At 39.2% G+C, this 26,537-nt stretch overlaps 1 protein-coding gene across 2 annotated transcripts; it reads right to left on the bottom strand.

Annotated features, from left to right (window-relative positions):
- Positions 1 to 20,041: 20,041 nt before the first annotated feature.
- adcyap1b (adenylate cyclase activating polypeptide 1b) lies at positions 20,042 to 23,485 on the bottom strand. 2 transcript variants are annotated; one of them, XM_057334831.1, is made up of 5 exons: positions 23,184 to 23,485; positions 22,693 to 22,797; positions 21,690 to 21,824; positions 21,108 to 21,212; positions 20,042 to 20,611 (listed from the first exon to the last, which is right to left on the bottom strand). In XM_057334831.1, exons 2-5 carry the CDS (start codon positions 22,794 to 22,796, stop codon positions 20,428 to 20,430), a joined length of 528 nt encoding a protein of 175 aa, XP_057190814.1. In that variant the 5' UTR covers position 22,797; positions 23,184 to 23,485; the 3' UTR covers positions 20,042 to 20,427. The 2 variants fall into 2 exon arrangements, with proteins under 2 accessions (XP_057190814.1, XP_057190815.1); XM_057334832.1 differs by lacking the exon at positions 21,108 to 21,212 and having other exon boundaries at positions 23,184 to 23,481.
- Between the last annotated feature and the right edge of the window lie 3,052 nt (positions 23,486 to 26,537).

Genomic DNA, 26,537 nt, shown 5'->3' with positions numbered 1-26,537 from the left:
ATTACACTGTCAAGACTTAACAATAACTACTGCCCCTACATGTCTATGGTCCAATATCTTAAAGCTCGACCCTGTACCCAGAAACTCTCTCCTCTTTTCATATTACCTAACGGTTCTCCGATTTCTAAAGAGTGGTTTAGATCTCATCTAGCCGCAATTCTAGAGGAACGTGGCCTACCATCCCATAGGTATACTGGACATTCGTTTAGAATTGGAGCAGCCACAACAGCAGCGGAATGTGGGATCCCGACTTCATCAATAAAGGTGCTGGGCAGATGGTCTTCCTCAGCGTTCAAATTTTAAATAAGACCCAATTCGCAAACCATCCAGGATGCTCAACAGACCATTATAACAGTCTTATATTTGATATTATATTTATCAATAAATAAATGTTATTCATTATATTCAATATTCTCTGCCTCTTGATTCTTTCCTGGTAGAAATGTAAGCGCAAGTTCTACCGGGAAGAATCAAATGTTACGTCATTATTCTACATACGGTCCTAGCAATTATCACTTAACCCTAGGAGTATATACGGTACTCACCCCTTCTCATTTGCAGACATCGAAGTAAGCATCCATCCTCCCCACCACCAGGTCGGTCCCCGTCCCACGTCCGGGGGTAGGCTCCGCCCCTGCCTTCATCTCAGGCAGGATCTGCAAGAATCCATAACCCTCTGATTCAAATATGGACGAGGCCTACGCCAAAGTCTTATATTTGATATTATGGTTATCAGTAAATAAATGTTATTCATTATATTCAATATTCTCTGCCTCTTGATTCTTTCCTGGTAGAACCAGCCAGACATCACCCTGCTGCCCACACCTCTTCCAAGTCCCCGCTGGTCCCGTCCAGCTCTTCCAAGTCCCCGCTGGTCCCGTCCAGCTCTTCCAAGTCCCCGCTGGTCCCGTCCAGCTCTTCCAAGTCCCCGCTGGTCCCATCCAGCTCTTCCAAGTCCCCGCTGGTCCCGTCCAGCTCTTCGCCAGCCAGCACCTCCCCTCCAGCCTCCAAGAAGGTCCAGCCCAGCCTCCCTCTCCCTCCTTCTCTGTTACCATCAGCCAGTCCATCTGCCCTGGGTCTGCTGGCATCCGGAGACCCCTCAACTCACCCTCTGCATGCCAGCGCCGTTGGGTCGGATGAGCTTCGGGATCTCCAGCTGCCAGCTACCTCGGGGGTTGAGTATCCGATGTCTCCGTCTCCAGCCTCCGAGACTTGGACCCCGCCTCTACCTTCCAACCCAGCAGCTGCACCTTGGCTCCTGTCTCCCTCATCTCCTGTCTCCCTCATCTCCACTGTGGCCCGTCATCTCACCAGGCTTCCTTGTCCCTCCGGCAATGCCTCCATCCGCTGCGCTATTCCGGGTCCCCGCCTCTGCCTCGGTCGCCTGAGCTGTCTGCTTCGCCTTGGCCCTCCGGACCCTCGGTGTCACCCAGGCTCTCCGTCTCCGCGGCTTCACTCTGGGCTCCTCTTCCATCAGCATTATCTCCATCACTCGGCCCCGGGCCCCTGGCCCACTAGGCCCCCTTCCTCCGGCGACTCCACTATGGACTGTCATCTTGGCTGGTCTCTGGACCGTCATTTGGCTTCTCCTGCTCCAGGCCCCCTGGCTCCTCCCACCGTCCTCACCACCCTGGCCCCACGGACTACTTCCTGCAAATAACCAGGACGCGCCGTTCCGAAGGGGGGGCGTAATGTCACAGTTATCTTCAGTTTAGTTTTGTCTTCTGTGTTCAATATTAGTTAATTAGTCCCTCACCTGATTATGTTTTACCGGATTATATTTAAGTCTGTCTGTTCCTTGGTTCTTTGTCTGCCTTTGTTTATGTCTACAAAAAAAAAAAACACTAACCCTCTCTCTTTCTCTCAACAGGTATTGGTCTAGCTTTTGCTGAAACTAGTAACTTTGTATTAGCACCTATTGTATAATTGCTCCTGTATGACATACCTCTTTTTGCTCCCTGAACTCTCTGTAAGTCACTTTGGATAAAAGCATCTGCTAAATGACTAAATTTAAATGTCTACGTGGTGTAGGGCTGTGTATTGGCAAGTGCCTCCCGATACGATACACGATAGATGGGTCACGATACAATATATTGCTATGTATTTCGATACGATACACATTTGCGATATATTGCAATACTTTAACTAGAAAATGTAAAAAGTAGAGCTAAAAATACATCATGCTGTGCACCACCGGGGGTTTTCTGTAAGGATAAGTGTAAAAACATCCCTTACCTCTGCAGAGTGGCCATGATGTGCGATGCATGGTGTGCGATGCACGACCTTTAGATCAGAGGATTGGGTTCTCAAACTGTGGATTGCGCCCCTCAAGTGGGTAGCACAGGGGAATAAGGTGGGTCATGCAAGTCACTTGGCTGTTGTGGTGCATACAGTTAAAACAATGAACATGGGCAGTATGAAACCCCTGGTTCATCCATGCTGTAAATGCGCTGGTGTCACATCCGTGAAAGCACAATAAATGTCATTGTTACTTTTCTTAATAAACTTTTTGTCTAACGCACTGCAGTAGCCAAGTGACTTGTGTCATGACTTGCGAAGCCTACAAACAGCATTATTTTATATAACTCATTACTCCATTACTTATTTTGAAAACCAAAGCACACCTACACATCAGCTCTGAGAGCTTGAAGCGTTCGTATATTTTTCGCCATGCTCGCTTCCACTTACTTTTGGCCGTATGTATATGACATGATTTAAAAAAATAGTAGATATAGTAGAAAATAGTAGAGGTATCACTATCGATACACTATTGAAAATTTTTTTTAAAATTGCGATAGTTACATGTATCAATATTTTTGCACAGCCCTAACGTGGTGTGCTTTTGTTCCTTGGTTCTCTCTCCTGTGGATTACTAAATACCTTTTTGTGGACTACTGTTGTCATGTGCGTTTAATATAGCCATCCCCTGACACTTATGACTACCATTGTAGTTTTTCCTACTACGGTAGTCAATGGGGTCCAAGAACTGTTTGGTTACAAGCATTCGTCCAAATATCTTTCTTTGTGTTCAACCAAAGAAAGAAATTCATACAGATTTGGAACAAGTAGCGAGTGAGTAATTCATGGCAGAATATTCTTTGGTGAACTATCCCTTTAAATAGAAAACCCGTGCATAGACTGATATTTTTCTGATGTCTGGACTCTTATCAACAGAGGTTTAGTAAAATATAAATAGAAGGTTCAATCTTGGTAATAAAAACATCCTCTGAGAATTTATATTTCAAATTTTGACTCAAGATGTCATGTCCATAACGTTGGAATCGGCTAGCTGTACATTTTATCAGTGTAATGGGTCCCTTCCCCTGGAACTGAACCTGTGCGTTGACTTTTACCGGTTAAACAACAGGAATACATTACCATCAATCTAGTCATGTGTTTGTTTATTGAGGTGTATAATCCTCTGTAGTCTCTGTGCTAATGAGATTTTGTTCATTTACCCAGAATGCCCATTATCTTTTCATCATCCATCTTTCCTCATAATAACACTCGTCTTTATTCTTAAGTGTCTTTACCTGTCTAAGTCCTCACAAATTAATTATTTATAATGTCTTTCATTGAACCTGTCGAAGTGCGAATATTTAAATGAAAAGTGTTATTATTATAAATAAGTTCATAATGCGGGAAAGATTTCACCAGAGCGAGATGTGGGATTGGTGATGACCAGTCGCTTAGCAACGCTACATCATGACCATCTGTTGAGCGTGCAGTCAAAGCTCCTCACAGATCACACAGGGGGAATTCCTGTATAGTGCCACGGAGCAGCGGTAAATGAAGAGAGGTATGCAGCAGACATGAACTTCATACGCTTTCAAAGTGACCTTACGTGAAAGCTCCCCACCGAAGACCTCACCAGGAGCTTCAAAAGTTCCCTTGACAATGACGGTGATTGTTTGCTAGATCAAACATCTTTGTGTTGTTTGTTTGGGTTGAGGGGGCACGGGGGCGGTTGTAATTTCTCTTACATCGGGAGACAAAACCTTTGTGGATTTGAAGGACACATGTTGGTAAAGTGCCTCTGAGATGCTGCTTTCCTAAGTGCACCCTCATCAATTATTTATATTGGACCACTAGAAAAAAATGTAATATTCACGCAGACAAAAGTCCTTTTTTTGCCATTCAGAAGCCTTCGGAGACTATAGAGCAAATGCTGCGCGTTTCTGCAAATAACCAGCGTTAATGAAACTGATGCGGAGAGTGTGTGGTCGGTCTCAATTTGGGTTTTATCGCAGTCGCTTGATGATCTTACTAATGAGAAGATTGTTTCCACACTTGTCTATTGCTTCCATGATTCATTGTTAGTAAGGCATCCGCCTTGCTACTACAAAAGTAACACTAAATCCTAGTGAGCTGTCACTAAAAAAGCCATTTCAAATGAGGTTTTGCATTTCTCTGAAGGCTAAGGCTAAGTATGAAAGCAGGTATTCAGCACTGGGGGAATAAATGTAATAATTTAAGAATTAACTGTCGGAAACACCCTTAAATCAATGTCTGCAGTGGTTACGGTCCCCCTGTGTCATTTAGTTTATCCCGGCACTGGAAAACGTGTAACTCACAACTGATTCTCATTTATTTAAGAGCTCAGAATGGATACAAAGCAAAAACAGCATGACATTTTAAGATTAAACTTATCCCTGCATATTGTAGAGCATGTTTCTGGGCTGGCTGCTACTGCTGCTCTTTTACTATTTAATGGCACACTGTGGGTGATCTTTTGTCATGGTACTTACTCTTTTTTTTTTGCTTTAATTCCTCAGCCTTCCTCTGGTTTAAAGAGCATTAATATGGAAGTTTTAAAAACTTGATTATGCAAAAGTATATTTATCCAATTCATTGTAAGGAATGAATGGTGAAAAGCAAACTCTGTGTACAGTTACTGCGGCACATGCATATTGGAAATTCCGTTTTCTGAACTTTTTTTGATCGCAGTTTCTTCGGTATCACTGGCAGTTTTTTGACTCGGCCCGATGTCTGTTTGTTATGTAGGCTGCAGTGTGTGGGATATCTAAAGTCTTCTCCCTATAATTAGAAGTCACTTCCTCCTCTTGAGCGCTGAAGATTCTCCATCCTTCTCAATAAGAGAGAGAAAAGTAAAGTACAACTTTTTATTGCTTTTGAGCGCATATTGACTACAGTATTACTTCCTCATGAAGCTCAGAGAGGCGGGAAATAACATTATAAGTTGTGCACATTTTTATCACTTTTGATTTGATGTTGCTTATTTATTCATTTAGATCAGTGCTTCCCAAACTTTTTCATTTCAGGACCCACCTAAACAGGTGTAATCTATCTCAAGAGCCACCAAATATATTATTAGATATACACATTCATCCTTATTTAGTAGGGAGTTTTAATTGTGTAAAAGAAATGTAAGTTTAATTGGACTTGCAAAATAATAATGGTAAGATATCAAAGCCATTGTCATTGCAAGTCAGTAATTACTCTCCTTGGAATTACAGTATAAGGTTATATCTGCATTCTAAACAGTTTTGAGATAACAAGCTTCAAAGTTTTTGCATTCAATTTGACTTGGTAGATAAAGTTTCGAACACAACGTAAAGAAAATAACATCACATAATGTAAATATGTTGCCACAGAATGCGAATACTGTACGTTACAGTAATAACTCAATTTTGACAAAAATGTCGGATAGAACGTTATTATTCCAAGGCGACAAATTGGACTAAACGGTTTGTGTCATTTACCGAAACAACCAAGTGACTTTGAACAGACATGACAGGTACAGTTCTGGCCAAAAGTAATGTCCAATTTTGGGAAATTGGCAACTTGGCTTTTTATTCAAATTTATTATTAAAGCCGCATTAAAAACGTTTTATGTTGCATAGCTTAAAGTATAAACTGAAGCACAGATTTGGAAACTATTTGAAGAGGCTTGGCAAACAATTACACACAAGACATGTACAAAGCTTACTGAGTCAAGGCCCAGAAAAAAAATACTACAAAATATTACAAAAAAAGTATAAATAAATTAATAACTGATAAAATCATAGTCAAAGCATTATGTATGCGTTTTAGCTTTTTGGTTTTCTGTGCTTTTTTGTACATTCAAATAAAACTCATTCCCTGATAAACTGTAGTTTGCCTTTTTGCTAAAAAAATCTTCAATAAATACTATAAACGTTTATTTACATGTCATGTTTGGTTTAATCTAACCTGAGGGGGAACCACTTTATAGCCTTCCACTTTTTATGCCCTAATGAATATGAAAACCAGTCACCTAACTATTTTATCAAGCTTTTATCAGTTTGTAATAGACTTAATTCTGTAATAAAAGCTTTATTTAATCAAACTCTTTTCAAGGTACTTTAACTTTTGATTAAAAAGCCTTTGATCCTTGGTAACTGATTGCATCATTATGCTGTCCCATCATCCTCGGCAGGCCGCCGTTGGGAAGCACACGTCTTAGAATCCTATGGCCTTGATTAGTATGCAGAAAAGGTCCCATCTGTCGATGTGGGGCGACTGGTCTTAGAAGGGTTGGATTCCCCAGAGGACACTGGGATTAACCACTGACACCAGTGACACATGGAGCCCACTAATAAGGGGAGTAGAGAGCACACGCTCCTCATAAGTGTGGTGACAGCCAGAACCGCCCCTACACACACACCCTGCCCCCCAGCTCTGGACCACGTCTCTATAAATTAGATTTACAGAGGGGCCGCATCTGCTCTCAGACACAACAAAGAACAGGGCCCCAGTTTATTGAGGGGCGACTTCCTATATATGTTTGGGCAACTGTGGCCATGTGACTGCATGCCATATTCTGACAGGCCGTAGTCACGGGCCCCAGGTGTGAACATGAAAACCTGATTTAATCAACTTTTAGGGTGGGGTTGACCCTCATTTAAATGTGTAGGTTCTGGTGCAATAATCTTTAAGTGTTTTTTTGTCATTTTATTCTTATTTCTTTAATCATCTCTAAATAAAATGTTTTAATTCTATGTTCTGTTTTTCAGAACTCATTTGATTTAAGTTAGTGTGACACAGATGACTCTTAAAGGAACAGTTCACTCAAATATAAAAAGTATTTTTTCACCCTCAAGTCATTCGTAATATGTATTTGACTCTTTCTTCTGTGGAACGCAAAAGAAGATATTTAGAGTAATCGCTCTGTGGTTTTGTGTTTTTGCAATGGAAGTCAATGGTGGTCAGTGCTGTTTGGGTACTAACATTCTTTAGAATACCTTCTTTTGTGTTCTGCAGAAGAAAGAAAGTCATACAGGTTTGAAATAACATGAGGATGAGTAAATGATGAAAGAATTTTCATCTTTGGTTGAACCATCCCTTCAAACTGTTGGTGTAAAGTATTATTAGTCTTTGTATTGAAAATAATTGTATTATCGCTCCTGTATGACATATTGCTTATTGCTCCCTGAACTCTCTGTAAGTCGCTTTGGATAAAAGCGTCTGCTAAATGACTAAATGTAAATGTAAATGTAAGTCGCCATATCAGACTACGTGCCTAAAAACAAAACTACTAATTCATTTTTCTCAGTGTTACATTCAGTTTTTACCTCCAGTGCTGACTTTTGGAAAACAATGTTTTTCATTAACCAGCGTCCCACTCAGGGTTATATATTTAATCGGTCACGCGTGAGAGAAGATGGGCTGTTAGAGGCTGTCCCTGCGGACTTGGCTATTACAGCCCATATGAAACCACCTCCCATGCAACATGCAACAATCAGCGCCAGATTCTGGGCTGGACACATGCTGAGCACTTACTTCATTTGGATTCCAGTGATGCATAAATCACAACATAAATATCGTGTATGCTGGGTTGCTTACTCTGCTAGAAATAGAAACAAACATGTCGGATTCGATAATGTTGAGGCCGAAACGAGGGTTCCTCGTGTCTTGTTTGCACTCGGAGGCACGGCAAGCATTAAAATAGAACTTTGCTGACAAAGGGTGTTCCTGAACAAGGGATCAATATTTCTTCCCCTGCTTTAAAATAAGGGACATTTGTCTTTGTGGTACAAATTGTTTATTGTATTAACTAAGCATTGACTCACTCATCCAAAGTCATCCAAAGAGAGCCGTTAGTTCTTTGTTTTGAAAAGGGATAGAGGTCTTCTGTGTATCGCTGTAGATTTAGCTTATTGTCACATTAAACACAGACTTATAGATTCAGATTGGTCCTAGCAATGGTGATGTCATTGATGATAAAACAGCTTTCCACAATCCATGGTTGCATTATTAAAGTTATATCCCATCCATAATGTTTCACCCTAAATATAGTTACAACGGTTTTAACATTGGTAAAACATCTCATTTTAAAACATATGAATATTAAGTGTAATTTAGGATTAAAGTTAATACAGTATTAATGAAAAAAGAGGTTAAATTGAAACAGGATGTTCAGACCTCCTTTATTCTTTATCCTATCACTGGCAGGCTTGCTTGGCAAATTGAGTTTCTGGCATATATGACAGACATGTGATAAGCTTTGAGAAACTCATGCTTTCATGCTCAAATGTCACTTTACATCAAATGATACAGTTGGCAGTCAGTTAACATAATAGCTAATTTGAAGTTCTTTCAGAAAGTCATTTATTTAACCATTAGTTGCCCTGTAGCCATATTGACTTGCAAGACATTTCTTGTCTTTAGTCTTTCGTCATTGTTTAATTACATCATCCAAAACATAGACCGTTGACGTTAAAAGATGGACGATGTCCCCCGTTCACTTCTATTGCAGAAAAACGAAGCTAAAATGTCTGAGATATGGCTGCTGACAATGCGCCGATGATGTCATTTGGAGCCAGAGTCGGCGCGAGCACGAAGTGAAGCCACGGTATCAAGGTTCCACCCACATTCCCAGATGACTCAACCATAAACGAAGAAATGATCGTATAACTAACTAAAACCAAACGAACATTTGAGCATACATCAGCATTATAAGAACTAAACTAAAATGACAGAAATCATCTTTGGCAAAAATATATTTGACGTGCAATTGGATTTTTTAGTTTGGTGTGATTCCCGTTTGTTTACATAGAGACGGTGGAGTTTATGACCTATACTGTGCCTGATCCAAAACAGTTAAATAGTTCAGCATCAGAAATACTGCTTACTTGCTCACATTTTTCAGATATACGTGTTTTATGACTTCTTACTATTCATCTAGCAGTGAGGTTACGAATTGCAAGCAACAGCCCAGTCCACCGCTCACCCCTCCCTTACAAAGCACTACAGTGACTGACACAGGACTAAGATGTCATCACGTTTTCGCTTCTTTGCTGAAGGAGATAACGTATTTTTGAAACACTCTCTGTAGAGCATTTTGTCCTTTTAGGGCTACTGTAGAAACAAAATGGCAAATTCCATGCAAGGGGACCCGCGGTGTATGTAGATATAAAAATATAACACTTCATTGTGTAAGGTCTTTATACACATCTGAAGACATAGTTATGTATATTACGTTGCATTTCTGTCAATAGATCCTCCAAAAAATTACACACAGCACCTTTAAGGTTCAGATCAAGTAGAAATAGCTCCTTAAAGGGATACTTCACCCAAAAATGAAACCCATTTTTTGGTGAAGTATCCCTTTAAGGTAAAAAATGCAAATTTGTGCTTCAACATGAATAGAAAGAAACCCCCATGTTGCAAAGGCTCTATGAATTCTTCTCAGTTTTTACACCAGTGATGCCCATTTCCATAATCTCACCTGGAGCCCAACAGGCCAACTCTGCTTGGAGCAAGATGCCTTAAAGCACGATACGTGTTTTCTCGTGCACATGAATGACAATTCCAAGCATGTTTATACCAAACATCGGAGGTTTCATATTAATTCTATAGAATTCAGTGCTGAAGATGTGGGCAAATTGCTCCAGAGACAGAAGTAAGGAAAGTCAAAATGAAGAAAGGGTGTGAGGAAGACAAACAAAAGCCACATCATAGCACAGACAGAGACATGTCCCGCCATTGGCCTCCTTAGGGAATAGGGTCTGTCCTTCACAGGTGTGAATGAGAAACCTCATGCTACACTGCCCCTTCTCTATCTAATTCACATTATGTCTAGCATCTTTTTCAAGCTCATTTGTTAAAGAAAAGACTTACAGTACCTTGCTTTAGTAAAAATAGCATCTGTTCTTCTGACAGCATGTGGCTGGGACACATTTTCCTTTGTAAATAATATCATAGTTGCTTATGATCCAAAATATACACAGTTCTGTTTTGTATAATAAACATTGCATTAATAAACAATAAGAAGCGAGTCAAGACTAGAAAAATAATGCACAGCATAGCGTGACCCAGAAGTGAAGTTATTTATAGTAGTGACATACAGTATTTTTAAACACAGGGAGAAAAAATATTTATGTAAAATGCGAGAGACATGACTATATGTGCAATAAGCAGTTTAGCGTAACAGGGCAGGTCTGAATTTTCGCAATCTCACAACATTTTCCTCATCTGCCTTTATTATTTACAGGTCCGTATGCACGTAATTCATTGATATTGACTTTTGGCCGAACCTGCTGACAGTTATGCTCTACAATCAGAGATTAATTTTAGTGCCATAGAAGACTAATGCGCCTTCTGTAAACCTTCCTCTCCCTTACTTCAGTAAATGAGAAAGTAATGACAGGTTGAGTTTATTTCCTGTCTTGTGGGAATGTGAGGTGAATGTACTAATATTGGGCAACAATTAGTTCCGGTCCTCTATTCTGGTTGGACAGGCATCATTTTAAGAATGGTAATGTTTAGTTTAACAGCACTGGGATGCTTCGCTATATCCCTCTGCTTGTCTGTCAGTGTGGCTTTCCAGACAGTCTGTGTGTTGCTTGGCGACACACAGACTGACAACAGTTTTGCTTTGGCTTATTTTAGTATTTTCACTAACGGAGCATTAATGGACAAAAATGGCCATATTGGATCTAAAACATAAGTTACTCATTATTAAAAATTTAATGGCTCTTTAATGACAGCGAGCACCTGCGGCCATGGCTATGACCATGTAACAGAAATAACAATCATAGATATGATTGTTTAAAGCTGCAGTCCGTAATGTTTGCCTCTCTATAGCCAGCTCTGTTTGAAACATAAAATTGCAGGTTACTTTATGTACTTAACTTTACATCTGTTGAAGCTAGCTGATGTCAAACTGACATTTCCTCTGAAATCATACGTGACATCTTAAATTATCAGTCATTATTATAAAATTAATATTTATCAGGCTAAGGAGAACACAGATTTTCCATGTACTTGGAAACGGTATCGGATTCTCACTGCACAATAATTGCAGCCATGAATAATTAATTGTGATATGATTGTGACAACAATTGAAAATAAGTTTAAATAAAAATTTATTTATATGAAATAAATAAATATTGTAAATAAATGATTATATCAATAAAAATCGTCCTTAATTGGTTTATTTTGTGTTGTTTTCTTTTTTGGTCAACGAATCAGACTTATATGAGTTTATATATATTTGTTAAATGAGTGCTGGATTATTTACGATATTATCATATTTATAGTACTAACACGACATCGATAATCATGGTCTTTAATATCATGGTTATTGACCATACCAGTATATTGTGACACTCCTAATCGCAACGTAATGTATTTCTTTCACCATCTCTGTTTGAAACTAAAGTGCTGGTTACTTTATGTTCTTATCTTTATGTGGGTTAAAACCAGATGATGTCAAACTAGCATTTCCTCTGAAATCATACCTGACAGTTTAAATTATCAATCATGATTGTAAAATTATCATTATTATTCGGGCTAAATTTAGGAAAACACAATTTTTTAATGTACTTGGTTATTAACAAATTTTTGATCATTTTTAACCAAATAAAATTTTCTCTTTTTTGGTCAACGAAGACGTAAAATATTAGTCTATATACATTTATTAAATGGGTGCTGGATTATTTACGGTAATATGAATAATAATAGTACTAACACGGTATCGACAATCCCGGTCTTTAATATCATGGTTATTGTCCATGTCAGTATATTGTGACACTCCTAATTGCAACATAGTATTTCTTCCCTTATTTCTTCCCCTTCCTTTGGATTTGCACTGGCCACATAAAGACTAAAAGTAAAGAGTCGTGTGTCCAGTGTTTGAATTTCTGACTTTAATTCATTATCACACTTACTTGTTCACAAAATCAATATCGTGTTGTACAGAAGCAGATGTGTTGAGAGGAGTGGGTGTGTGGCCAAGAAATGAGGGTTTGGATAATTCCACTCATAAGAGAAATTGGGGACAGATGCTCCACACAGCTATCACAGGAAGACGTGTTTGCCTCCCTGAAGGAATGCATAGTCACTTCCCAATTCCCTTTAGTGAAGTATGTGCTAAGTACCTGCATATTGTACCTCTCATCAAAATCCAGCCGTAGACAGTAATGTTGCCAACACATCTCCAACCCTGCAAACTCCATAAGCCCACTCTCTTTGGATGTCTCTGTTTTTGGCAGCCCACCCACTGTGCAGCCTGCCTCCGTCACTGTCAAAGAGAAGCTGTTCTGCAGCAAGATGGCAGTAATGCTCAGCTTATATATGTTGGTGAGGGATCAGGAAGAAAGGAAAACTATACTATTTCATCTGCATACAGAAGATCTGTCATTTATGCAAGGTTCTTTGGTTTCTAAAGGTTTAATGTTCTGAGTGGTGCATGATGGGAAAGTTGGTATATACATACAATACAGCAAGAGGAACGGGGGTTGTGTGTGGTTGCTATCTGAGGAAGATTTATTTTACAGATGTACCAGAAGAAAAAGATGCAGTACACCCAAAAATAAAATGTTGTCACTGTTTACTCACTCTCAGATTGTTCCAAAGCTTTTTGATGTTTTCCATGCAATAAATAGGGAAAGCTTTCCATCAAACAAGTACCGTTTATTATACAAAGATACATTTGTGATGGTGCTTTACATTCATTTTAACCCCGAAAGCTCCAGTCCTCATTCATTATAATTGCATGAAGAAGAGCGACCTGTACATTTTCTTTCAACGTTTTTCAAACTTCTCCTTTAAGCTGTTCAGCCCCGGTAAACTCATGACAGAGTTCAATACAATTGACAGCGCCACAAGCTGTTCTTGCATCCTTTTCTTACTTTATGCGACAAACAAGGTGTTTGTTTCAAATTCTGTCACACAGTCAGCAAAGCAGTTCATATCGACAATAAGGTGATATGTAACTTGAAGACATCTACAATGTAAACATAGGTGTGACTCATCAGTGGTCTCTAAACACAGGACCCACACGCTGTTAAGTTCAGTCAGTCGTTTCAGGTAAGCTATCTCTCACACTTTTGACGTCTTTGGTTCTTCCCCACAGGCTTGAGTTTTCCCCTGTTCCCGTTTTATTCTAGCACGGTATCCGTCAAACTCCTGTGGCTTAGCAACACTTCATTTCCTGCTATCATCCACAAATACCCGCAGCAGCCATTTGCCCTTATGCAGCGCAACACTGAACAGTGTCATTTCGCGTCAGGGATACCATGTGCACATCATTTGCACATAATGGACATAAGTAACGCTTGATGAAAGAGGAGAGAACCTGTTTAGATTTCAAGATAAACATGCCGTTTAGGGGTGATCTCCTGTCTGTGTCAAGGCGAGTTACGTCTTGCCGCTCCCTCTTCTGTATAAGCGTGCCCCCCCCCATTCCCTCGAGTACGACAGCGTGTCATAGACAGCTTTGTGCTCTTTGACAGATCTGACAGCAGCGCCGGCTCGCTAAGAGGGACTGAGCTGGTTCAACCTGGGACAGGCTGGAGGAAGACCGGCCCCTTGGCCTTTTAGTGGACACTGCTGAATGATTCATAGTTGTGGTGTGCTCGTGTTCTCTTGGAGGTTGTATAGTGCTTCACATAGTGACATGCTGAGCTTTCGTCTAAGCCTGTGGTCTGAACATGTAACATTGGGATGAATAAGTAGCTTACCGGTGCCACTACAACACTTCAACTGAGCTCAAAATACAGCAAGAGATCCATAAAAAACTCTCAGCTTTAGACGGCATGGCCACATACCGTGTAGGGGGTGCAGAGGGGCAAGGGTCCAAAATGCACATGCATCCATCATGAAAGTAGCCTAATCCAAATGGGTTAAAAAATGTCTTCTGAAGCGAAACAATACATTCACAACTTTTTTTAGCAAAACAAACATGTAAACAAACAGAGAACTGAGTGCAAGATTCAAATGGCGTCACGTCGATGACTTCAAATCTCATTGGTTCTTGTAAAAAAACAACTAGCTTTGAAACATGAGAGCCAATGAGATTTTAATTTATCATTGGGCTGCTGAATTTTAATCTAATCTGTTTGTTTACATTTTAATTTAGCTAAATAAAGACATTTTCTTTTCTACATAAATAACTCATGCTTTTGGGAGCTTGAACATTTTAAATCCCATATAGTCAGGGCTAGAAATGGGGGGAACATAGGGGGGACAGAGTCCAGGGAGTGAATTTTAGGGGGGGGGCACTGCATATAAGAAGATATGACAGCGTCTTAATATCATTAAATATTAATATAAAATTATAATAAAAGGATTTGGATGTTATGAGGGTATATTATGAGAATTTTCATTATTCTGGTAAGCAGTAAACCATTTTTTCTTTGCAAAACTGGTCGCAATAAAGAACATAATTTTTTTTCACGCTGGTCTGTTATTGTTGTGTAATTTATGTCTGATAACCCCACCCCTAGACAACATGTTAAATCAAAACAAATTGTGATTGATCACTTTACATGGCCTACCCTGTCTGAACAGGCGGTTTTTGGTCAGTTTAACCTTTTGTCACAGTCGATTGTCTTGCTACGCAAGACTACCCAAAAAATAAAGTTCTCTAACCAGCCCCCTACACTAACCTCCCCAATTACCCGGGACACAGATTTACCTTTGACTCATTGTTATGTGGCTGCAAATTACTCCCTAAGGGAGCGGGTTCAGGTGCACGTGCACATGCACGCGTCACATTTTACAAGCTTTGGGGGACACACAATAGAAGAACTGGGGTTGGATGGGAGCCTCCCTCAATAAAGTCACCCTCTCGGGGTAGCCCCCACCTCACACCCATCTGCCCAGAAGCCCGAGCACCTCAGGAGCGTAGTGAGGGTGCGGCGAGAGGGGCTATGGTAAGAGGGGGAACAAATAAGTACAAGGCTAAGATGGGGGTTCTCAGCGTGATTCCTGGCAGGCTCCTGTTTTCACAGCTTTAATTGAAGGAAGGAGGGCTCTGCTGTGAGCTGATTCCTTCCTCTGAGTCCCTTACAAATATAGCTTGATTTTTTTTCAACAGCCTAACCTTGGAGCTGAACCTGGAAGAAATGAATGTGCTGTTCACGTAAGATTTAATGTGAACGACACATATTGAATAACTATCTCTCTAAAGCGCTGTGGGTTTTTATACGAAACAATATACGAGAGTACAACAGGAGCTTATCGTCTATAGAATTCCAATGAATATCCAATCGTCAACTCAACGTCGCCAACATCAAATACAGATGATGTGTTTACGCAGGCTCACCTACAAATACACAAACACAAATACGTGTAATCCTTTGTGGCCTGTTGCTCAGCAACACTACCCTGATTAGGTTAGCTGACTATGGGCGCAGGGATCCGCCATCTGCATGGACCACCGGATCAGATCGCACTAATGGATCTGGAGCCACACCCTCAGACCGGTCCCACGGGTCCGTGTTTTGTCTCAGTCAGAGAGAATGTGTACCAGGGCAACACTACCATGCAACAGGGACTTCTATTTATAAACGTGGTAGCTTGAGAGCAATCATGGAAACTCCCACTGCTGAAGACTCGTGGATAACTGAAGAGTTGTTTTTTCCTGAGTGTTGTTTGTTCTGCCCACAACAATGTGTTAAAATGTGTTCGGAGGATCTTATGAGCCTACACTTTACATCTGTTGTAGCCTTAAATGGTCCTTGTGGCTTCCTGGTTGATCTTTTATATCGTCTAGTAGGATATGAAGTGACTCCATTAGCACTTGTCTCCAGGCCTCCTATGAGCAGATGTCATCTCAATCGCTGTTTTAGAGCATGCTTTTTACTAGTGGAATGTGTTTTTGACATCATGAGATGCACAACAAGAGATACTTTGCCCACTGTTGCCACACTTACATAGGATGCATGAGACTGACTGAGGTTACCATCCCAGGTGATAAAGATGGCAGGAGAAGCATGAGGAGAACAAGAGATATGAGAAGGCAGGGAGCATGTAGTAAGGTATGTATGGACTTGTAAATTGTAAGCAGATCAGTTGAACCACTTTGATGGACGTTCCTTCCAGGGTGGACTGAGGCAAGAATGTTCAAGTTTATTAAAGGTGAAGCACACAACAATACTGTGATGAGAGGAAACTGTTGTACAAGGGAACTAAAATGTTCTTAGATTAAAAATATGGCTGTGTAAAGTCCTACAACACAAACTTCTGTATCAAAAAACCCTGACCTGTAGATTTGGTCTCCTAGGTGGTACTTCATTGACAAAAATTTTAGTGTATGGTCATTTTTGTCCACTTTTTGTTTGTTTTTGTATTGCTTCTTAGTTATTACCTGAAGTAAGATTACCCACGGAAATCCAACATTTATTGGATTGTGATCATATTATATCGTAACAGGATACAAGCCTGTTTTAATCTTAATTATTTCTCATAGACATTAATTAGAAATCTAAAGGAGAGCAAATGGAATTTTTTTCTTAAATATCCTGCATCCAAGATATTTCTCCTGAAAAAAGACCCAGAAATCTTACAACTGTCTCCATTGGAGATCTCGACAGTGTCACAAACTGAGCTCAGATTTGCCAAGTCTGCCATCAGAAGTCAATATCAATAAAGATTTCATTTCCTATATCAAATTTACCCACATCCAGACTATTTAACATATTGTCGCTCTCCTTCTGAAACTTCAGATGTCCAAATTCACTGTTTAACTGTACTTTTTAAATGAATAAATACTGTGTTGTCAAGGTTGACAAACACTTTTTAATACTTTTTATTGGCTAGATATTAAACATAAAGGTGTGCCTCAAAATAATGATTTATGGCAAGAAATAAAAATCAAGACTATGGAGATACCAGGTTTCCGAAGGACAGCAACTATATACAATACAAATTCATTTTATAGCTCCATGCTTTGTTTTAATAATTGTCTAATTTGTTTCTGTTTTTATTTCTTCTATGCAATTTTAACCAAAATATCTGAGACTGTGCTGATACTTATATGAAATATAAGATGTATGAAAGAGCAACCTCTCTAAGCAATAAACGTTTCCTTGTCCAGCGTAATGAGACTTTTGACTTACCTGTTTGGAGATATTTCTAGAAACACATGATGTATTAATTTCACTTCAGTGGCATCTTAATTCCCGGACAGCACAGAGCATCTGCAATCTTCTGCCACCAATGTAAGTTTGTTGATACAGTAGATGTTACTGTTGATTTTGTACATATATACCTTTAGTTTTCCACACATAGGTTAATGTTCTTCTATTGTGTTTGATTACATTATAAAAACTTTGCTTTGTACTCTGTGTGCATGCATGTATGCATATGTATGAGTATGTGCTTTTGTGTGTGTTTAAGTGTTTAAGTGGGCGGTTCGTTGAAAGTCGAACTAGCTGCCCAGGATTATTGACATAATGTTGTTCTTAATGTTCTCAACATCGGAGTACAAATCAATTCCTGTCACAATCACTCAGCTCAGCCATGCTTATATATTGAGGTTCATACTATCTGAATTATACTAATTACACATCTCGAGCAGCAATGGCTTTGGTCTATCATTAGTGTCACAGCTTGAGCCTCCTCGTGTGGTTGTGTGGATAAACGTGGCTTCATGGAGAAACACACAAGCTGCGTGTTTACATGGGCTGAGGCATTTACAGCGGAACGTTCCAAAGATTAGACATCAGTTAGAACTTGTGTTGTTTACAAAAATTTATTCATACAAATCGTACAACACTTTATTTAACATTTAAAAATGTTACCCCCCTAAGGAGCTATATGTGTTAATATGATGATGTCACTTGCTAATATTCACTTGTCACAGATAATGTTTCAGGTATAGATAAAACGTTCACATTAAGGCTTCCGGCGCTTTCAGAAATGTACACAACAGGCTGTGCTGTGGCCTGGGATCCATCAGGTCATCCACTCGCTGTCAAAAAACCCTTCAAACAGTGCAACATTAAACAACATAAACCTATCTAGGCTTCATGGACCACCACATTAGGCTACAATGCGAGAGCGTAACATCAACACGTGCTTGCCAGATTTACACACATTCATCAGCTTAAACAATCCAGATAATAATACTTGTACCATTTACACCAGTTCAGTAATAGAGTAATGATCACAATAAATGCTGGCCATGCTTTCAGCTCTACTTAAACCATTACGTTTCAAAAGAAAAGGGGGAGGAAGGGATGAAGTAGTGAAATGGAACCTAATAGTTTGCAGCATCGTAGGGCCACTAAAATTGCCATCCGTGATAAGTGGCGATTTTTATCAGAAGTTGTCACAAGGCACCTAAGCCAGAAAACCATATCATCTTTCATACCATCATTATGTTAGCACGCATACGAGTGCATTCACCCACCCACCCGCCTCCCGCCCGCCCTCCCTACACACGCATTCCCCTCGCATAACACTCTCAGAAACGCATTCATACTCACATAAAGCCTGGGGGAGAATGCCAAATTGAAGAAAGATTGATTTCATGCCTGGGACGACGGTTTACATATTGAATTTGTGGATGGTTTTCAAAACAGGAAAAATATACTGAATGCAATGCAGGCGTACCCAAAATATGTGAATAGATAAAGCGCTAGGTGTTCTGCAGTGTGTCCCGCCCTAGTGATGACGGGTAACGTGTCTGACCCTCATCTATACATACAAGAGGAAGTGTGTCTGTCCCTAAAGATCATGAATATGAAAATGGTCAATCTGAGGACCGCCCCCATTCTCGCCATCTCACATTCCCTCAGTCATCAGCACCAATTACAGGCAATTGATTTTCTAGATCTACAATGAGGTGATAAATAAAACTGATGAGCATTCATTATCTTATTTAAAGCAGCGATTAAGACCACTGAAGAACATTTCAAGATGAAGTCATGGACATGAGGGTGTCACCCACTACATTAGCTGTAGACTACACAGACTGTTTTATTTCTTCACTGGCACGTTTTAACACACAGCCTTCACACAAGATTTGTAAATTGTGGTGGCATTAGATATCGGTTTAGCCAAACCGCAGAGAGCGCATACCTAAGCATTCACAGCTTCTGCGTTACATGACATAAGAACGAGGTTTCACCACGGGTCAGAAATGACGCAAAGCCATCCACGAAGGTTTTGTAAGCATGCAAAAAGATTGACGCGCTAATTCTGCAAGGCTCAATGGGGCATGCGTTTGACAATGTTAGTTTGTTCAATTCAAATCCATTACTCATTGTAACTCATCAATGTAATGTGGTCCTTTGAAGCATAAAAAACCTTGCTTCCTCAGAGGGGGAATTATTCTAATGGATGGATTAATCCAATGAGCATGGAACACATATGAATGGAAACACGAAACTGAAACAAAGTGTAAAAGGACATGCATGCACACATCAGCGGTACAGCATGCACAGAGATGAAGAAGACATCAAACTCATTGAATTAAAGAGAAAGAAAAGCCACAAGAGAAAATATAAATCTTCATATCAATACTACAGTTATACTCCAGTGTCATTCTTTTTCAGTCAGGCATACTGGCTCCTGTCACAAACACAGGCAAGACGATCACATTCTATTTGGATAAGACATGTGAATACAATTCACAAATGGGTGGGCTAAGAAAGAAATACCAGCTAAATCCCTCTCCAGCTCCCCTTTGGGGAGTCACAACTTTTAAAACAGCCCTGTAATTCACAGAGTATGTCCATTACATCCCTGGGCACATGTTAAATAAAATCAGACTCTATTCTTTTTCTTTAGCAGATTACAAAAATAAGTATAACATTCAGAGCTTTGATTGTCTTTTTAAAATCTATTTATTTTCTGCATATGATGATGAATTTGAAAAGATACCAGGCGCATAACGTTCAAGGTGCACATTTTTTCTTTTCTTTTTTTCTCCCAATGGTTTTTGTGACCTTTTGTTTTCAACATATATAGCTATATACATAAAAACTAAAAGGATTGGTCCACAAAGTATAACTGTGCGGTTTCAAGTGCTTTTGTACAAAAAGAAAAACAATGTTATTAGTAAAATATTCATTTTAATGGCTTTACTTCATACATAAATACATGTTTAAAGAACACAGGCGCGATCCACTGATTATTCCGTTATATCAGAATGACTTTGATCTTAGGGTTGAATGTACACATGGGAGGGCAGTCGGGGCTGTTTTGTCAGCGCTACAAATAAGCAAATCGGCGTCCTTTGTTTTTAACTCTCTGTCTGTACCTTCTTCCCAAGACGGCTGCTAAATACTTCTTGACGGCCATCTGTTTTCGGTAGCGACTGTAAATGTCGGTGAAGATCCCGTCCGAGTGCCTTTTTGATAATGGTTCCGATGCATCCTCCTCGCTGCTTCCACCGCTGCCAAAAGAAAAAAAACATGAACTATTATTAGGATACGGACCGCCTTTGAAAATGCGTTAACAGGTTTCAGCACACCTTAAATATTCTTGGCGACAGCAGAATATGTTTTTCATTTTAAGATCATTTTTCGTTAACGAATTATATTACAAATCGGAAGAAGATCCATCAGACAAGCCTTATAAATAATGCATGTTGGAAACGAAATGTATTCTGACGCATCGCCTTTCGACATTTTTCTCTGACAATAAGCAACAATTCGTGTGGCACAGATAATATCATTGAAAAAATGAATTAATGTACGTATCATCTAGGAACATAGTTCGCGATGAAATTCCACGCCCATGCGAGCCCAAAGACAGAGACACGACAAGTCGGGAAAAAATAGAGACAACAGAAAGTCAAGACAGTACAACGAAGTCACCTCAATTAAAAAATAAAATGAAAGAAAAGAAAACAAAGATGACGGCAGGTAAACGCTTAAAAATTCCCTTACCCTACACGAACTGCCATCAGAGAATGCAGATATTTTCGTGCTGATAACTGAACCAGGATGTCCCTCAAGGCTCTATCTAATAATCCATCTGCATGCCTTTCCGTTCTGAGATAAAACGCCAAACACATCATATCAGTAATGAAATACCACATAAAACGTTCAATTTAATATTTATTGCAAGAAATCAGACTGATTACGTTTTCTATTCTTCTCTCGCATACATTCGTAAATATAGTCGAAATGCTACTTTGGATTCCCCTCCTAAATCTATCTATCTATCTATCTATCTATCTATCTATCTATCTATCTATCTATCTATCTATCTATCTATCTATCTATCTATCTATCTATCTATCTATCTATCTATCTATCTATCTATCTATCTATCTATCTATCTATCTATCTATCTATCTATCTATCTATACGAATAATACTAAATAATTACGTTGATGCAAATATCAACAGCAACAAAAAGCAAAAGAAAGGCTGGCAAACAAAACGAACAGACATAGCGGAACAACATAAACTAAACATAATGACATTGATTTTTCATATAACACACTAACGCCGTCTGAAAAGTACCTTTTCTCTGGAGGATAGTAGAGCGTGTATAAGTCATCCGTGAGAGATGGGGGACTTCGTATGGCAATCTGATCAGTTCCAAAAGCCATGTCGCTTAACGAGTTTCCGTCTTCGTCAAATACATCATTTTCTAGTCTGCAATTAGGAAGAAAAATGTTTTAGTGCATTGAATAAATCACGGTTTAATCGCTAGGCTATACGTGGACAAAAACAGGGTGGGCTTTAAGCTATTGAGCCGTAAATTACGCATTTTTATGCGCAAAATGCAAAACAAACCCGGGGATTAAAAACACAAAACTGAAAACGTGTTTACGGATCGAACTGATTGTAAATAATTGGTGCAGTGTCGCAAACGTATTTTTCTTATCAATGTTTTTTTCTCTTCGGGGTAAATAAGAGAAATGAGTGTTTAAAGCATAAAAAATGATACGCTACGGTTTGCTATGTAAAGCTTTGCCCAAAAAGAAATTGGGTATTGATTTGTAAAATCTATGGTATTATTAGCCAGGTATTCTTGCCTTTATAATCATACATCAGAAAAGTCACACTACAGAATTAGTGGTGAAGAACGGTCCCGCACTGAGCTTTCTCGTTCGTTTTTTCTTCGGTTTGTACCGTGACGCCACTGTACCGTCATCTTACTGGCCACCCGTTACATTCATTCGTTTCTCATTTTCATTAAGCTGCATCTGCCTGTCCCGGTGAAGAGATTCCTTCTTAGCAATGCGAATGCCCTCCCACAATGCGCTTGCACTGTAGCCTTGCATAAACGCTCTGGGGAAATATCACTGGGCTGATACTATTTGAAGCCTATAGTGTGGAATAATAACAAACACAACGCCCATAATTCGTCTGTTTATTAGCCTACGTTTTGTGGACACTAAATATAAAACCTTCTTTTTTGGCGTCCCGACTTTAGAATTAAGTTCCTCGTATTGTCCGTTTCATCATGAACGAAAAGCCCAAACGATCAGTAGAAAAGCACATTAACACATATACATACCTCATCTTGGGAAAAGTCATCCCAATAGGCGTGCAGAAGGCGCTGTAGTGCATCATGATTCCGTAGATGAGCAACGCTAAAGTCGCTTTACTAGATCTGGCCATGCTGTAAGGATAGAGGAAAGTTCAATAAATAACGTCAAGAATATAAAACACTTACAGACAAGCCACCATAACGTCCAGGTGAATTTACAAAAAAAATCGGGTTGCAACATATACGACATAAATGCTATGCAAAGAACTTTGGTTTAGAAAATCCAGAAAGGCAAAACGGCACCAGTGCTACTTTTTATTCGCATTTTCCGTTCGTAAGAAGACATTTGGAAAGTTTAAAGTGTGCCATGAATGCGCAACAGAATCCTTCTTCCGATGAGGCAAAACCAGTAGATAATCTTAAAAAAAAACGGAAAATCCAGGTGTCTTCATTAAATAATTCCTTGGTTTAAAACGAATAAAAGACGTTTTGCCGGCAAATGGAGGATTAGAACCTACCTATTGCAGAGTAGGTAGATAGTAATGCTGTTAGATGCGACTCGGGTGCGGCTGTGATTGTGTGAGAGATAGAAATCTTTCTCACAGCACCTCTTTCATGAAGCGCCACCGTCCCTTCCTTATGTGCTCGTTGGTTCAACCCCTGCACTTTTATACAATAAGCGATATAAACAAAATCACTTTTGCGCACAAAACCTCGATGAAATCAGACCCACTCGTTTGTCTACATGTCTTTGAACAAAACTTTTTTCTCCTGCGCTCCGATTACGGCGGATTTTTATCTATGAATGGGGAGTCTTGCCTTTTTTTCAAGAAGTCACATTAAGTATGCTACAGACGTCATCAACCCTTCCTCCTGGGATATAATAGTAAAGTTCCTTCCTCATCGATGAACGAGTCACACACACACACACACACCTCAAATGGAACTTTCCTCAAAACGTAATTTCTTGGGAAAGGACAATTTGCAACTGTTTTTCAACTTTAAATGACAATGTCAGTTAAGATCAACTGATCGTGGGTGGTTTCGAGGTCCCAAACCACATCAGTCACTGCTTACAGACAATTACGCACTGATGAGACAATAGAGGGTGGACACGACAACAACGAAATAACATGTTAAAAACGTCACGTTTGTCACAGGGTCAATGACTAGGAGCTGTCCACCACGGTGGTTCTGAAATGTGCTTATGAATTAGCCTACTTTTGACTACCCCTACTGTGCCTTTCTATTAGGGTTCAGATTGTGCATTCTCAAAATTCTTTATACTATTTGCTGTTATGAAACAGAGTATTTAAAAGACCAGATTTATTAACCTTAGTCTCGTGGCTCATGCGTCATGGCCCTTTCTTCGTTGAATGGAAAGTATTGCGTATGCTGTTGTATTGTTGCAGTATTAAGTGCAAACATATGTTTATGTTCTATTTAAATCCTAAATATAAGCGTTTAGAACGTTTTCTTTTCTTTTAGGATAACGAAAGTTTTAGAATATTTAGTCACGAGTACACGCTTTTGTTGTGGGTATTATGAACAAACTAGAACCTTGATGCATATAGGTGACGAAAACGAGTCGTGCACCACAGCAGCTGAATTGATTATACGTTCATTCATATGTACGTGTAGTGACGTGGTATATGACGAAACTATAAATCACTGCTTAGGCTATAGGCCTATGTGTATTCAATCATCCCCGTACGTAGTTTGTGATTTAGCAGAAAAATGAATCGGCGTCGTGGTTCCGTATCACCGCAAGTCTTGGTTTTTATCTCAATGTTGCCACCATGTGGTTCTGATTTAAAATTACGTACAAATGCATTATACTCCCATATTGCTAAACTTTGATTTTGGAATAAGTTCACCTGTCGGCGTCTATAATGAGTAAAGTAGTGCTGTTTTGGGATTTAGGTTAGGATTGAATTTGTGCTCTGTGAAAGGCCATACATTTTGGATTTCTTTTCACATGGTCAACATTAGGCCACTAAAATCACAGCATTTTACTTCAATATTAAAAAAGGTACAGCATTTGAGTCCAATATATTTCCTCTATATGCAGTGTTCCATTTTTTTACTCAACATGAATGTGCCACAGTAGCTATGGAAGTGCTTAAGACAGAACCTCTAGACAGAAACATCTTTTCAATATCTGAAAATCGACATTTGTCCTGGACTGTTCTCAAGTTTAATATAGAGTTTAATATACAACTAGTAAAAGATGTCAAATATATAAATTAACTATTTTCGGATCACACACAGCCACATCAGGATACTGTGGAGAGATCTAAACAACTATTAAGCAAATGAGAGATACCGGAAGACATGCTATAATGGACAGTGTGTGAGTCAAGTATTTACAGTAAAGCTATTAAGTGTCTTCCTCTGGCTCTTTCTGTAATAAATGTGTCCACATTTGAGTGTAAGTATGGATGTTCCCAATTACAGCGGGAGGCAGTCACTGTTTCATCACATATTCATCTCATCTGTGAGTGCAGATGGTGGTCATTTCAATTTCCATCTGTGATTTATGGATTCCCCTCTGGATACCCTCTCAATGACATATAAAAGGCTTATATTAACTATTACCAGCATGAAAATGCTTCTGGGCATTATGCTATTTTTTATTATAATTATTATATTACAATTTATTTACTAAATACAAATTTAGTATTACTTGCTTTTATTATTACAGAGGTCTGTGTAGCATCTTAGGTAGCCTATATAATACGTAAATTTGTATCAGATAAATGTGAATGTTATACAAAATGTATACAAAAAAATAAATGAATAAAACACTAGGATCAGATTCAGAGATTGGAAGAAAAATGTTATAATCCCAAATCTCATCACTAGATGGCACGCCCACGGACCGCCCACATTCCGTTCGCTAATCGCCTGCATATTTAACACAAAACTGGAAGACTCTCAATCTACTGAGCACCTTCTCCGCGTAAAAGCACAATAGCACGCAGGTTTTGGTCTTCAGTGTATTCACTTGCTTGACATACTTTCCGCTGTTTTTAACGTGAACTGTTATAGAATAACACCTAAATGAACAAATCCGAATTAGATTTCTATTTTCATTCTTGTGCACACAGCAAGAAATGTCCGTATCGCAGATGGTTTCGCGCTATTAATCGTCGTTCTATTTTTAGGGTCCCATGTAATAACCCCGCCCCTAAGGGTCAAATCAAACTAAACGAAACTGCATTACATTTTTGTCTAAGGGCACAAGCATGAAAATAGAATTCTAACTGGATTTGTTCATTTAGGTGTTATTCTATAACAGTTCACGTTAAAAGTGGAATCAGCATTAATAAAATGGTTTATTCGTAAAGAAAATAATAAAACAAATTTCATTCAGTTTTTTATGAAAAATAATGTTCAAGCCAATAAACTAATAGGATAATTTTGGGAATTGGCATGACATCGCTTAAAACAGAAAAAATCTGACTGCAGTAACGGTAACCGTAATGGTATAGATAACTGGAAACAACGCTTAGAATCTTAGAATTACTAAGTGAACATTAAAGATAAACCCATGACGTCTCTTTTGTCCAGCGCAACAGTTTTGTACAACACCACTACGTATTGGTTTTAGTGCGATCGACCTCCACTAGATGTCAGTATTTACTAGTGGATTGAGCGTTTATAAACGCTGATTGTGCTCCGCATTATCGAAAAGAAAACGAGCATTATGAGTAGGCTAGTACTAGTTGTATGAGTATATAACTGGTGTCGTTCAAAACCTGTAGCCTATATGACTCTATCTGTGGAACACAAAAGAAGATATTTTGAGAATTGTCTTGGTGATTTTGTCGATGTGGCCAATGTTGTTTGGTTACCAGCGTTCTTCAAAA

The sequence above is a fragment of the Triplophysa rosa genome, linkage group LG5, assembly GCF_024868665.1.
Source record: "Triplophysa rosa linkage group LG5, Trosa_1v2, whole genome shotgun sequence".
Taxonomy (NCBI): Eukaryota; Metazoa; Chordata; class Actinopteri; order Cypriniformes; family Nemacheilidae; genus Triplophysa; species Triplophysa rosa.
This window is presented reverse-complemented; position numbering and strand designations above follow the sequence as displayed.

Coding starts and splice junctions, on each gene's coding strand:
- adcyap1b (XM_057334831.1), bottom strand. CDS start 22,796: ATGGCCAGATCTAGTAAAGCGACTTTAGCGTTGCTCATCTACGGAATC. Junction 21,825..22,692: donor ATGACTTTTCCCAAGATGAG/GTATGTATATGT, acceptor TCCTAATTGCAG/ACTAGAAAATGATGTATTTG. Junction 21,213..21,689: donor TACTATCCTCCAGAGAAAAG/GTACTTTTCAGA, acceptor GTTTTATCTCAG/AACGGAAAGGCATGCAGATG.